Here is a 15,153-nt window from a genome sequence, read left to right as displayed (position 1 = left end):
CACGAGGCTTGGGCTGGGCTCGGCAGGGCCTCCTGGCCCAGTGGATGGGTGAGACGGACCAATGGAGGCTGTCTGTGCAGCTGAGTTCCAGTCCAGTTGACTTTTCCTTGGGAGAGGGTTTGGGCAAAGCCAGTGGGAACTTGTTTTTTTGTTTTTGTTTTGTTTTGTTTTGTTTTTACTGTAAGAAAGAGAAAGAAATGAACTTGTCCTCTTGTGTTGCAGATTCAGTGGTTCTTTCCTTTGACTCCGCTGGACAAACACTAGGCTCAGGTACCACTCCCTTCCCTTCTATCATCCTTTCAGCATTCAGCACTGGCCACCTTTGAAGTGGAGCCTAATGAGGTGGGGGAGGGGCATCTGGGGAGGGCAGTGGAATATCTCAGTATTGTGGGAAAATCTCAAGAAGCATTTCTAGGGACCCACAGTCTAGGAGGCAGCAGTGGGCCACAACATCCAGAAGGCTTCTCTGGTTGCTTTAGAACTGTGCGCCAAGGAGTTTGCAGTTGATGCTCCTTCCTTATTCAGGGTGGTCCAGCGTCATAGAAAAGGGGTCTGTTTCCTGTGCACATATCCTGTCTCAGAGAGTGGGGCAGAGGGCGTTGAGAGACCCCAAGCTCTGGGCACGCTGGAGTAGCTAACCATCAGGGCTCTCCAGCAGCATGCCAGGCTGGTGAGAGTATCACAGCTTCCTAGGGACATACACCCTGTTGCGTGTCCACATGCACACCCCGTATACTCAAATACACACCTCCTCCAGGACGGGCACCGTACTGTGCACGTGTGCCGACGTACTCCTGCTCTTCCCTGTGTCAACAGTGCAGGACACACAAATCACCCAGGCTCAGTGGAGCTCAGCTTTCCCCTGTCTGAGGCAGTCTGCCTGCCCCACACCCCTGTGCTGTTGGCAGCGAACAGAAAGAGCAGATACTTTGATTCTTCAGCTTGCTGCCATTGTGTCCCTGTGGGAGCCCCAGAATGACTTCACCTCGTGAGGAGAGCATCTCTGTGTACCAGGTCTTAATTTTTAGCTGAAGACGGTAGTCCTCGTACCTTAGGTGCCGCCTGTGAGTAACAGGGAGACTTTGCTGGCCTGTTGAGGGCAATTAACCCATTTTGCTGTCCTTAACTGCAACAGATTGATGTTTCACAAAGCGGCAATGAGGTTCAGGCCACTGTAGCAATGTGGACAAGGGGAAAGATGATCAGAGAATATGATCGCAGCTGCCACTGTTTGCTGAGGGCCTACTGTGTGCCAGCACTATGCTAAGTGCTTTACACACATCTTGCAAGGTGGATAGTACATCTTTAATTATAAAGAAACTTAATTCTCAAAGACTTGAAGTACCCTGTCCAGGGCCACTCATATCTGTCCACCCCTAGAGCCTGCACTGTCTGCCTTGTCATCTTGCTGTCTCATACTTTGACGCCTGAGGTGTCCGCATTGAAATGCTGAGATGGGAGAGGCTGCTTTAAGACAGAATGGGCCTTTAGAAAGAGTTTTTAAGTAGATGCAAAGTTGCATCCATTCACATAGGAAAAAACTGATCAACTTTATTACATTAAAGTAGAACTTCTGTTAATCAAAAGGTACCATTAAAAGAGTGAAAAGGCGGAGTGAAAAAAGACATCTATAACACAAATAGCCAACAAAGGGCTTGCTTCCAGAATAAAGGACTACAAAAATCAATGTGAGTAAAGAAATAACCCAGTATAGAAAAAGGCAAAAGACCCCAACAGGCACTTCACAAAAGAAGAATCCAAATGGCCAATAACCCTATGAAAAGGTGTTCGATTGTATTACTACCTAGGGAAATGCAAATTAGCATTTCAGTGAGATACCACTGCGCATCTACCAAAATAGGAAAGCCTGAGAAGCTTGATACTCCAAGGTTGGTGAGGAAGTGATATGGTGGAAACTTTGAGTCTCTACTGGTCAGTGGGTAAGTTGATTACAACCACTTTGGAAAAAAACTATGGTAGTGTCTAGCTAAATTTGAGTATATACATACCCATGACCTGGCATTTCCTCCCCTAGGTATATTCCCTGCATAAATAGATACTTATATATATACCAGGTTATATGTATAAGATACATGTGTAAGAATCTATCACTGTCATTGAATGCAGCTAAAGGCCTGGACAGAATGCATTTAGCAGCTATTTGAAGACTCTGAAATATAAATAGTAGTAGACAGATTGGGGGAAAAACTAGAATTAGAAGTACTGCCACCCTGACAGTGAATTTCTCATTTTTCCTCTGGTATCCCATGTCCTGGACTCGAGACAGCCCAAAATCCGGGCACAAACAGAGTGGACATAAGGGCACAAATGGAGAGAATTCCAGAAGACCTCTAGTTATGGCTAGAGTCTGGTTGGGAAAGGGGCTCTAAGGCTCAGACAGGGATGGGAAATCCTGAGGGTTGTTTTTCTCTGTTTTCTCATGCCCTAGTCCCCAGGCAGTCCCCTCGGTGGTGGTGGTGGCAGTGCCCAGTAGCAGCAGTGGGGCCTTCAAGCACCTAAAACTGAGGAAGGGAAACCTTCTTTGATCAAATCTTCCTCTCTGTAATCCCAAGGGGGTGGGGTGAAATCCAGTTGCTTTTTTCTCTCTCTGCCTTCCTGCTGCTTGGTCCCAGATTTGGGTACAGTTCAGGAAATGTGTGGCAGAAAGTGTAACTAAAACCGCAGATTTCTGGCCAGAGAACCAAAAAGGGGAGGACCAATGAACTGGAAAGTACAAGGAGAGCAGAAAGGAAGGAGCTCAGGAAAACGACTCCATAAAGTTGTGTATGAACTTCTGGGCTAGCCCTGAGCTGTGCATGTGTGCATCTGATTCTAACCAACACACCAAAGACTTTGAGAACTGAACTAAGGGATAGACCACCACCTGAGTCCCAGACTGGACACTTGGTGGTACACACCTGAACAGGCTTTGAAAATGGAACTGGCATTGAAACCACAACTCAAAAGAAGGCTGGTCAGAACTTGCCAACTAAATCCAACCTGCCTGATTGTCTGGTAAAACAAAAATATCAACATTCTCCACTGAATTTAAATAAGACCTAAAGTTTCATGACATAATATTCAAAATATAGAGGATACAATCTAAAATTAATTATCACATGAAGAACTCGGAAAATCGCAACTTGCCTGGGAGAGGCGATCAGAGGATGCCGATGCCACGGCTTCCTTGGTGGTGCAGTGGTTAAGAATCCGCCTGCTAGTGCAGGGGACACGGGTTCGAGCCCTGGTCCGGGAAGATCCCACATGCCATAGAACAGCTAAGCCCGTGCACCACAACTACTGAGCCTGCACTCTAGAGCCCGCAAGCCACAACTACTGAGCTCACGTGCCACAGCTACTGAAACCCACGCACCTAGAGCCTGTGCTTTGCAACGAGAGAAGCCATCACAATGAGAAGCCCACGCACCGCAACGAAGAGTAACTCCTGCTCGCCATAACTAGAGAAAGCCCGTGTGCAGCAATGAGGACCCAACACAGCCAACAATAAATAAATAAATAGATGCCAATGCTGAGATGACACAGATGTTGTAATAATCTGACAGACTTTAAAGTAGCTTTTATAAAAAAGCTCCTGGCCCCCTTTCCCCACCTCTTCCATCTGGCTGTTGCTGAGTTGAATCCTTTCATAACAAACTGGTAATCTAGTAAGTAAACTGTTAAAAAAAAAATGCCCCCAAAAGTAAGGGTAAACATTGTTGACATGAATGGAAAGATAGAAAGTGTTAGCCAAAAAAATAACCCCGTGAACCAAATATATATATATAAACCAAATGGAGATACAAGAAAAAAGATAACGATAATGGAAAATTAAAAAACTCTGCTGCATGGGCTCAATCACAAAATGGAGATGACAGAGGAAAGAATCAGTAAACTCGAAAATAAAGCAATAGAAACTATCCAATCTGAACAACGAGGAGAAAAGATTAAAGAGGCTGAACGAAGTCTCAGTGACTTATGGGACAATACTGGAAGGTTTACCATCTGTGTCATTGGAGTCCCAGAAGGAGAGAAGAGTGCGGTACAGAAGAAATGTTTGAAAAAATAATGGCTTAAACTTCCCAAACTTGGTGCCCACGTAGGCTTTATTCTGGGAATGGAAGGCTGGTTCAACATTCAAAAATCAATCAGTGTAATCTACCCTATTAACTGTCTAAAGAAGAAAAACTACATGGTCATGGCAATTGATAAAGCATTTGATACAATTCAACATCTACTCATGATAAAAGTTTTCAGCAAACTTAGAAGGGGACTTTTTCAATCTGATATAGGGCATCTACAAAAAACCTACAGCAAACATCATACTTAATGGTAAAAGACTGCTCTCCCCCTAAGATCAAGAACCACTCCTGAAAGTCCTAGCCAGTGCAGTAAGAGGAAAAAGAAATAAAAAGAATACAGATGGGAAAGGAAGAAATAGAACTAACCGTCTTCATAGGTGACATGATTGCCTACATAGAAAAATCCCAAGGAATCTAAATATTTTTAGATTGGTCTGGACATACTTGATATCATGAATAGAACTGAATTTACTGTATGCCCAGCTCTAGACATCTTCTTTTCTTCCCAGGATAGAAGGGGAATGGTGCATGACCTCTTTGCTTGCATTGGGATGGGGCTTCCACCTACCAATGGAGGTTCGACACTCTGTTGGCCCCCAGTACCGTCACAGCTCTGCTGTGCTTGGGTGGAGGGCGCATAGTCACAGGGCACCTCGCCTTATCAGGACCTCCTCGCTAGGCCTCTCTCCTCCCCCCACACCAATGTACACCCATTTGAGACTGGATTTCAGTTTGTGAACTTCTAAGTTATTTTACTGGGTCAGTTAATTTAGTCCAGGTCAGTGAATTTTTCTGTGTTTATTTTATAAAACTGCTTTTCCTATTTTAGTTTGTCTTTGATTAACTGATCCTATGTGATAATTTATTTTCCTGACTCAAGATGATGTGGGAGCTGTTTGCACTTTGGCCAGCCCCTCTTGGGTCTCTGTGGACTCCCATGGTTCATGTGTGGGCATGGCTAGGCCTTTTGGCACCACCCTGGGGCAGGGGGTGGGAGGTAAGGGTAGATCATTGCTCTCATGGCAGCTCTCCTAATATGAGGGGGTCTGCTTTCCTTGTTTTCCTCTGAGAGTCAGTGTAGAGTAATGTAAAGAAAAGAAGCTGCAGAGCCAGACCTGGGTTGGTTCAACCGCACCCAGCTGGTCCGTGTGCTGGCTGGGGATCTTGAACACATTATTTCCCCTCTCTAAGACTCTGTTTCCTCCTCTGTAAAATGGAGAAAATACCCACCTCATAAGGGTTGTAAGGGTTAAACTGAGAGTGTAGGTGAAAGTACTGAGAGCAGCATGAATTCCCAGTAGTTGCTCAATAAATAGTAGTTCCCTCAGTTCTTCCCTTTGTCCGGCATGTCCGTTTGCAACTGTTGCCAACTTCCTCCAACCCAAGCCAGGATATATATTACTTATGTTTAATATAGCCCATGACTTTTATTCGAGGCTGTACAGTGCCTTTTCTTTAGAAAAGAGGGATCTATTTTGGTTAGGATAGGTCCTCATTCCATTTATCCCTATGCCCTATGCACTTAGCAATTCATCATATCTCAGAGGTTGGAGCCAAAGACCCCTTTAAAGAAGCAGAGCTTCTTATATGCTTGAAGTTTTCTTGCCTAATGGCCTATCCTGCTTTTCTGGCTTTTGTGCGTTCTAATATGAAGCGCTGCAGTTTCCTGATAGGATAAAGTCCATGTTTTTTCCCACATACTAAACTTTATCTACTTCAATAATGTTTCTCAAACTGGCCTTCCTGGGAAATATTCATTATTGCCATCGGCAGCAGTTATCTCATAGGCATCTGCTTTGTGCAAAGCACAGTGACAGCCCATGGGAATTTGTGGTGGCTCTTTACAATGATCAAAGGAGGTGGGTCACTGGGGACTGAAAGGGCCAGTCGCGCAATTGGTTCATGATGTGCACCTATATTCCCTGAAAGTCCATTTCAGGGCTCAGTGGCCTAAGAGTGGAGCTGGAGTAGGACACTTTCTCTCGGGGAGCCCCCCCTTCATCCTAGAATAGGATATCACTGTGGAGTCAGTACCCCCAGCTGTTTAAACATGAGAGCATAAGTAGAAAGTGATAACACTTGTACACCCTGCTAAGATAAAAGGAGGGGACTCAGGGTTATTTAATCAGGGCATTGTGAAAACATTTAAAATTTTCTTTACGTTATAGAATCATGATGAGCAAAATGAAATACAAAGTGTTGTGGAATGTATTAAATGTTGAATTGCTATAATATAAAAATAAATATTTTTAAGTTAAAAACTTGAGCTTGTTTCAATGTGTGTTAGTTTTTATCTCAGGGTTTATGCCTCTCAGGTGGTCAGTTTTCATAAAGGTTCCAAATATGCTTAAAAAGAATGTGCATTCTCCACTTGTCAGGTGTAAGGTACTCTGTGTATCAGCTAGTTCAAAATTTATTCACTGTTCTGTTCAAATCTTCTGATTTCTCAACTGATTCTGTGAACCTGATTCTTCAGTGGTCTATAAGGTTCCCGTTATAATGACAGGAGACCCATTGTATATTTCTCCTTGTAATTCTGTTAATTTTGCCTGATACAGAGACATTATTAGGTGCATACACACTTTAGTGCATGGCCTCCTTTTGTTTATGTCCAGTTTCTGAACCTTCCAGGAGTCTCTCTGAGTTCAGAACACCAACTTCTTCCTTTGAAATGCCAGTGGAAGAGTTAATCGTTAGTTTCAAAGACAGTCAGCATCTGAACAGGCACTTTATGCATCCACAGGTCTGGCGTGGTACACGTGTGGAGGAGAAGAGCAGAGATTTGCATCAGGCATGCCACTTCCCACCTTGAGCCAGGCAGGGGACACACATGTGCTCCTTGGTCAGGGCTTTCCAGCCTGGCTGAGGCAGGGAGCCTAAACCACCAGACTAAACATCTCCCCTTCACTGTGCAGCTGTGGTCTTGCTGCTCTGACACCTGGGAGGAGAGTACCTTCAGGTGCCAGGAGAGCTGTACATATACATCAGCGCACATTGAGAGTCCCAGGATCTTTTTTTTTTTTTTTTTAGTTAATTTTTGGAGTATGGTTGCTTTACAATGTTGTGTTAGCCTCCACTGCACAACAAAATGTATCAGCCATACACATACAGATATCCCCTCCCTTTTGGACTTCCCCCTCATTTAGGTTACCACAGTGCACTAGGTGACTTCCCTGTGCTATACAGCATGTTCCCATCAGTTGTCCATAAATGGGTGTTGAATTTTGTCAAAAGCTTTTTCTGCATCTATTGAGATGATCATATGATTTTTATTCTTCAATTTGTTAATATGGTGTATCACATTGATTGATTTGCATATGTTGAAGAATCCTTGCATCCCTGGGATAAATCCCACTTGATCATGGTGTATGATCCTTTTAATGTGTTGTTGGATTGTTTGCTAGTATTTTGTTGAGGATTTTTGCACCTATATTCATCAGTGATATTCGTCTGTAATTTTCTTTTTTTGTAGTATCTTTGTCTGGTTTTGGTATCAGGGTGATGGTGGCCTCGTAGAATGAGTTTGGGAGTGTTCCTTCCTTTGCAGTTTTTTGGAAGAGTTTGAGAAGGATGGGTATTAGCTCTTCTCTAAATGTTTGATAGAATTCACCTGTGAAGCCATCTGGTCTTGGACTTTTGTTTGTTGGAAGATTTTCAATCACAGTTTCAGTTTCATTACTTGTGATTGGTCTGTTCATATTTTCTCTTCTTCCTGGTTCAGTCTTGGGAGGTTATACCTTTCTAAGAATTTGTCCATTTCTTTTTTTTTTTTTTTTTTTTTTTGGCTGAGTTGGGTCTTCGTTGCTGCACGCAGGCTTTCTCTAGTTGCGGTGAGTGGGGGCTACTCTCCGTTGCAGTGTGCACACTTCTCACTGCAGTGGCTTCTCTTGTTGCGGAGCTCAGGTTCTGGGCGTGCAGGCTTCAGTAGCTGTGGAGTGCAGGCTTCAGTAGTTGTGGCGTACGGGCTTAGCTGTTCCGTGGCATGTGGGATCTTCCCAGACCAGGGCTTGAACCTGTGTTCCCTGCATTGGCAGGCAGATTCTTAACCACTGCACCACCAGGGAAGTCCATGTCCATTTCTTCCAGGTTGTCCATTTTATTGGCATAGAGTTGCTTGTAGTAGTCTCTTATGATGCTTTGTATTTCTGCGGTGTCTGTTGTAACTTCTCCTTTTTCATTTCTAATTTTTATTGATTTGAGTCCTCTTCCTCTTTTTTCTTGATGAATTTGGCTAAAGGTTTATCAATTTTATCTTCTCAGAGAAACAGCTTTTAGTTTTCTTTATCTTTGCTATTGTTTTCTTTGTTTCTATTTCATTTATTTCTGCTCTGATCTTTATGATTTCTTTCCTCCTACTAACTTTGGGTTTTGTTGGTTCTTCTTTCTCTAGTTCCTTTAGGTGTAAGGTTAGATTGCTTATTTGAGATTTTTCTTGTTTCTTGAGGCAGGATTATATTACTATAAACTTCCCTCTTAGAACTGCTTTTGCTGCATCCCATAGGTTTTGGATACTTGTGTTTTCGTTGTCATTTGCCTCTAGGTAATTTTTGATTTCCTCTTTGATTTCTTCAGTGATCTCTTGGTTATTTAGTGACATATTGTTTAGCCTCCATGTGTTTGTGTTTTTTACGTTTATTTCCCTGTAATTTATTTCTAATCTCATAGCATTGTGGTCACAAAAGATGCTTGATATGATTCCAATTTTCTTAAATTTACTGAGGCTTGATGTGTGACCCAAGATGTGATCTATCCTGGAGAAGGTTCTGTGTGCACTTGAGAAGAAAGTGTAATCTGCTGTTTTCAGATGGAATGTCCTATAAATATCAATTAAATATGTCTGGTCTATTGTGTCATTTAAAACTTGCATTTCCTTATTAATTTTCTGTCTGGATGATCTGTCCATTGGTGTAAGTGAGGTGTTAAAGCCCCCCACTATTATTGTGTTACTGTCAATTTCCTCTTCTATAGCTGTTAGCATTTGCCTTACGTATTGAGGTGCTCCTATGTTGGGTGCATATATATTTATAATTGTTATATCTTCTTCTTGGATTGATCCCTTGATCATTATGTAGTGTCCTTCCTTGTCTCTTGTAACATTCCTTATTTTAAAGTCTATTTTATCTGATATGAGTATTGCTACTCCAGCTTTCTTTTGATTTCCATTTGCATGGAATATCTTTTTCCATCCCCTCACTTTCAGTCTGTATGTGTCCCTAGGTCTAAAGTGGGTTTCTTTTGTTTTTGTTTTGTTTTTTGCGGTACGCGGGCCTCTCACTGTTGTGGCCTCTCCCGTTGCGGAGCACAGGCTCCGGACGCGCAGGCTCAGCGGCCATGGCTCATGGGACCAGCCGCTCCGCGGCATGTGGGATCTTCCCTGACCGGGGCATGAACCTGTGTCCCCTGCATCGGCAGGCGGACCCTCAACCACTGCGCCACCAGGGAAGCCCTAAAGTGGGTTTCTTGAAGACAGCATATTGATGGGTCTTGTTTTTAAATCCATTCAGTGAGCTTGTGTCTTTTGGTTGGAGCATTTAATCCATTCATAATTAAGGTAATTATTAATATGTATGTTCCTATGACCATTTTCTTAATTGTTTTGGGTTTGTTTTTGTAGGTCCTTTTCTTCTCTTGTGTTTCCCACTTAGAGAAGTTTCTTTAGCATTTGTTGTAGAGCTGGTTTGGTGGTGCTGAATTCTCTTAGCTTTTGCTTGTCTGTAAAGATTTTGATTTCTCTGTCAAATGTGAATGAGATCCTTGCCAGGTAGAGTAATCTTGGTTGTAGGTTCTTCCCTTTTATCACTTTAAGTATATCGTGCCACTCCCTTCTGGCTTATAGAGTTTCTGTGAAAAATCAGCTGTTAACCTTATGGGAGTTCCCTTATATGTTATTTGTTGTTTTTCCCTTGTTGCTTTCAATAATTTTTATTTGTCTTTAATTTTTGTCAATTTGATTACTGTGTGTCTTGGCGTGTTTCTCCTTGGGTTTATCCTGCCTGGGACTCTCTGCACTTCCTGGACTTGGGTGGCTATTTCCTTTCCCATGTTAGGGAAGTTTTCAACTATAATGTCTTCAAATATTTTCTTGGGTCCTTTCTCTCTCTCTCTTCTCCTTCTGGTACCCCTAAAATGTGAATGTCGTTGCGTTTAATGTTGTCCCAGAGGTCTCTTAGGCTGTCTTCATTTCTTTTCATTCCTTTTTCTTTATTCTGTTCCATGGCAGTGAATTCCACCATTCTGTCTTTCAGATCACTTATCTGTTTTTCTGCCTCAGTTATTCTGCTATTGATTCCTTCTAATGTAGTTTTCATTTCAGTGATTGTATTGTTCATCTCTGTTTTTTGTTCTTTAATTCTTCTAGGTGTTTGTTCTTTAGTTCTTCTAGGCCTTTGTTAAACATTTCTTGCATCTTCTCAATTTTTGCCTCCATTCTTTTTCTGAGGTCCTGGATCATCTTCCTTATCATTATTCTGAATTCTTTTTTGGGAGGTTGCCTATCTCCACTTCATTTAGTTGTTTTTCTGGGGTTTTATCTTGTTCCTTCATCTGGTATATAGTCCTCTGCCTTTTCATTTTGTCTATCTGTGAATGTGGTTTTCATTCCACAGGCTGCAGGATTGTCCCCCATTTGTTTATTTTTGTTTTAATTTTCCTTATGCTAGGAGGTGGTTTAAAAAGATGTTCCTGTGGTTTATGTCAAAGAGTGTTCTGCCTATGTTTTCCTCTTAAGTGTTTTAATAGTGTCTGGTCTTACATTTAGGTCTTTAATCCATTTTGAGTTTATTTTTGTGTATCCAGGGTCTTTCTTATTACAGATTTGCGGTGAGTGGACTGCCGGTGAGACCTGGGCTTTACTGCCAGCTTCCCCAGAGATGAATTGTCCCTGTAGAGTCGGTACACGCAAAATAACATTTCCATTGTATAAGCTGAACTCACATGCTACTTCAAGAACACATTTGTATACAGTGAGATGCTCTGGGATCTGCAACCTTGCCCAAACCCAACAGTAAGAAGCTCTGCTGCTGTATCTCCAGAGCATTATGCCTATGACTTCCTGATCGCTTTCTATTCTGGTTTATATTTCCTAAAGATTATACTTAAGCTTTCCTGCTAGTCAGAGAACTCTGTGAGGGACTGTGCACAGTAACAGCTTAGGAATATGTGGCATATTCAGTAACCGCTTGTGAATGTGAGAATAGAATGCTTGTCAGATAAGATCCCTGGCTGGGTTGGAGATGGGGCAGTAATGTGTTACTCAGGAGCCTCCAGAAGTCTTTGTGGAGAAGGTTAAATTTTAGGCTTTTATAAATGACAGGAGGAAATTACCCTGACAAATTTGGAGTCATCAAAAAGGAACCCCAAAGTAAAAGCCAGAAACTGCAATTAAGGAAGAGTGCCCAAGAAGAGCCAGGGCAGGCGCTCCATAGGCAGGTGACTTTGATGTAATCAGCTGGATGGGCTGGGAACCAAGAATGCCCAGAGCAAGAGAAGCACCACCATAAAAGGTGGTTGGGCTAGTGGCTGGGAGAGGCAGCAAGAGGTGGAGGAAGACAAAGAATCAGGTCTTAGGGCTCCTCACTAGATTCTCTTGGTCATTTGGTCACGTTCATTCTTCCTTTCATTCAGCATATGTATGGAGCACCAACTATGCCAGACCCTGTATTAGGTGCTAGAGATACAGATACATACAGTTAGGATTATTTATTGTAAGCAAAAGAAACTGACCCTGACTGACTTAAAAGGAAAAGAAATTTACCAGAAGGACATGGGAACCCACAGAATCAAATTAAAAGCCAAACAACCGGCCCTCAGAAAGCACATTAAGGGCAGTGCCGGGAATCTAGATTGAAGCAAGTGTTCCATCTCTTCAGCGTGCTGTTTTTCTCCCTGGTGTCACTCAGCTTGCAAGAGAAAGAGTCCAACCAACCTAGCTTTTGTCAAGTATCCACACTTTGGAAAGGCACATCCCATTGATAGTCTGACCACTTGTCTGCAATGGGAGAAGGGTAGTTCCCTGAAAGAAATTCAAGGGGCTTCTTTCTAAAAGAGGACAGAGACAACAGATGTGCACTACAGACTCGTGAGCAAATAAGCAGAACTGCGTTAAGTTCTACAAGTCTGGTGGAGAGCACAGAAAAGGGGACGCTTAGGCTAACAGTTTAGATCAGAGTAGGGGTTGTCATTCATCACTCATTTATCATGCCAAGCACAGTGTTAGGTGATGCAGCCTTAGAACTTTTAGTCTGTGGAGGAGAGCCACCAGTCAAATAGTCTGACAAATGTATAATTACATTTGTATAATAGAGTAATTGCTATGAGGGCAAGTAAGACACTGTGTGAAAGGAGCATGTAGGAGGGGCACAAGCCAGACAGGAGGGTCAAGGCATGCTCTTCTAAAAGAGTACATTTGAACTAGGGCCTTAAAAATGAGCAGGAACTAACCACATAAAGAGAGGAGGACATGTTTCAGGCAGAAAAAACTGCTTCTAAGAAAAGGCGTATGTTGAGAGAATTCATGGCTCATTCAAGGAACTGAGAGACGGCCAGAATGGCCAGAGCACAGTGCCCAAGAGAGAAGATAGTACAAGGTAGAGCCGGAAAGGTAGGTAAAGGCCGAATCATGGAGGTCCTTATGACACTACAACAATGTCTATTACGTTTAGCTTTGGCGGCAGCTATATCTTGAAGGACGAGTGGGAATTTACCAAGTTAACAAGGGGAGTGAGAGCATTATAGATTGAGGGAGCACCATCTGCAGTAGGTCTCAGGCATGAAGGCGCCTGAACTGGCAGAAGATGGGGCTGGGAAGACAGGTAGAGACAGATTACGTGGTTGCTGCATGGCCTAAGCAACAGTGAAGACTCCAGCAAAAGCAGTGACCATGGTAGAGGGAGGAGGATCTCATGGTAGAAATGAGAGAAATAGGACACACCAAAAACTTCGTTCTTGGGGGACTGAATGGTGATGCCGTTACCAAAGAAACAAAACAGGCTGTCGGGAGGGCAGGGAACAGGGTGAAGATAAGTCTGATTTATAGCATTTTGAGTTTGAGGTGACTGTGGGTCATTTAGGGGCCATATGTAGGAAATAACCAATGTGAAAAGGGGTTGGGAATGATACTTTACGTGAAGGGAAAAGCAGGCACGAAGGCCTGGAAGTGATAAGGTACTTTGGAGGAACATAACATAGCTCAGTCTGGCTGGAGCATAGAACATGGCAGGGGCAGGGTTGGGTGATGCAGGGAGTCAGAGTGAACTTAGGGTGGTCACTGTAGGCCAGATCATGAAGGCCCTTGTAAGCTAAGAGACTGGCATTTATTCTGAGAACGGTAGAGGCCGTTTGAATGTTTTAAGCAGAGTTATGACATAATCATATTTATCTTATAGGAAGATTGCTCTAGTTACATCGTGGAGAATCCATTAGAAAGGGACAAGACAGGACGCAGGGAAACCTGGTAGGAGACTGTTAACAGTAACTGAGGTGAGAAGTGAAGCTGGCTTAATCAAGAATGGTAGAAATGGAGAAAAGTCAGTGGACTTGAGATCCACGTAGAAGACGAAATTAAAAGGACATGGTATTTAATTAAATGAAATAAGAGAGAAGCACGGATCAAGGAGTTCTCTCAGGTCTCCAGCTTGGGCAGCTGGGTGAAAAGTGGTACCGTTCATCAAGGTAGGGAATACAGGAGGAGGTTGTACACATGTAAGGGTGGTGAAAATGAACTCTGTGTGAGGCAGCCTGAGTTTCAGGTAACTATAGGATGTCAAAGTGGAGATGTCAGCTGCATACACAAGTCTGGAGCTCAGGCTCTGTAGAGAGGGTTGAGCAGGAATGAGAGATTTGGTTTGGGTGCAATGGAAAGATCATTGGGCCGGCTAAACTGAATAGTTAAGCAAGGTGAAGTCTAGACCAGATAGACTTTTTCCCAGATAGGGAAAAAGTGAAGAAAGGAGGAGAAACAACTGAAAACTAGACAAAATATATGAAAAAAATAAAAAAAGTTTCTTCAGACATTGAACAATAGGTAGCCCAGGACCCTGATCTTTGAAAGAAGGGAAACAAATGAGATTTCCAGACCACAGCACAGGGAAGAAGAACACAAACAGAACCCAAGAGTCTTCCTAAGAGGAAACAGAGTTGAAAATTTGAGGAGACCAAGGCAGCCAGAATTCATGGGCCGAGTACCAGAGAGGAGAGAGCTGCACAGAGAGAGAGCACTGGAGATCTGCTGAGGACTGCTTGGACTCCTCAGCTGATCAAAACACGTGTGTGAGGAAACGACTGGAGGCCAAGGAAAGAAGCACTGAAAAGGAGCAGGAAGAGTACTCTCTATAGCTCACACAGGGCTGGGAATAATGGGGAAATGTCATAATACATGAGGCATCACATAGCGTACTTAGAAGGGTATTGCCCTAGCAGTGGGGCAAAATTAGTAATGGTGCAAATTAGCTCTAAAGTCCACTTTTGCCTCTAAACCCAGCCCTGCAAAGCTTAAAAGCAAGCGTTGAAAGGATCAAACTGTTTCTCACTAATTAAACAGTGCCTCAAAAATACTTAAGGAATGCACAAATATTCTGCATCCAACAAGGTAAAATTCACATGGTTGACACCCAATCAAGAATGACCAGGTTGCATTTCTTTTTTTTTTTTTTTTTACATCTTTATTGGAGTATAATTGCTTTACAATGGTGTGTTAGTTTCTGCTTTATAACAAAGTGAATCAGTTATACATATACATATGTTCCCATATCTCCTCCCTCTTGCGTCTCCCTCCCTCCCACCCTCCCTATCCCACCCATCCAGGTGGTCACAAAGCACCGAGTTGATCTCCCTGTGCTATGCAGCTGCTTCCCACTAGCTATCTATTTTACATTTGGTAGTGTATATATGTCCATGCCTCTCTCTCACTTTGTCACAGCTTACCCTTCCCCCTCCCCATATCCTCAAGTCCATTCTCTAGTAGGTCTGTGCCTTTATTCCCGTCTTACACCTAGGTTCTTCATGACATTTTTTTTTTCTTAGATTCCATATATATGTGTTAGCATACGGTATTTGTCTTTTTCTTTCTGACTTACTT

At 42.9% G+C, this 15,153-nt stretch overlaps 1 protein-coding gene across 17 annotated transcripts in view; it reads left to right on the top strand.

Annotated features, from left to right (window-relative positions):
• The window catches only part of ST3GAL3 (ST3 beta-galactoside alpha-2,3-sialyltransferase 3), a 227,795-nt gene that overhangs the window by 101,309 nt on the left and 111,333 nt on the right, over positions 1–15,153 (top strand). For 12 of the 17 annotated variants that reach the window (XR_003794405.1, XR_003794404.1, XR_003794403.1 and 9 more), the window contains exon 3: positions 223–270. The exons of the other annotated variants lie outside the window; for them this stretch is intronic. Coding sequence is in view for 9 of the 12 variants with exons in the window: in XM_029228262.1 (XP_029084095.1) it covers positions 223–270 (48 nt within the window). In the remaining 3 variants the exon portion in view is untranslated. The remainder of the gene's footprint in view (positions 1–222; positions 271–15,153) is intronic. 17 annotated transcript variants of the gene reach the window in all.

The sequence above is a fragment of the Monodon monoceros genome, unplaced genomic scaffold (assembly GCF_005190385.1).
Source record: "Monodon monoceros isolate NGI ecotype Baffin Bay Population unplaced genomic scaffold, NGI_Narwhal_1 Super_Scaffold_18, whole genome shotgun sequence".
Taxonomy (NCBI): Eukaryota; Metazoa; Chordata; class Mammalia; order Artiodactyla; family Monodontidae; genus Monodon; species Monodon monoceros.
This window is presented reverse-complemented; position numbering and strand designations above follow the sequence as displayed.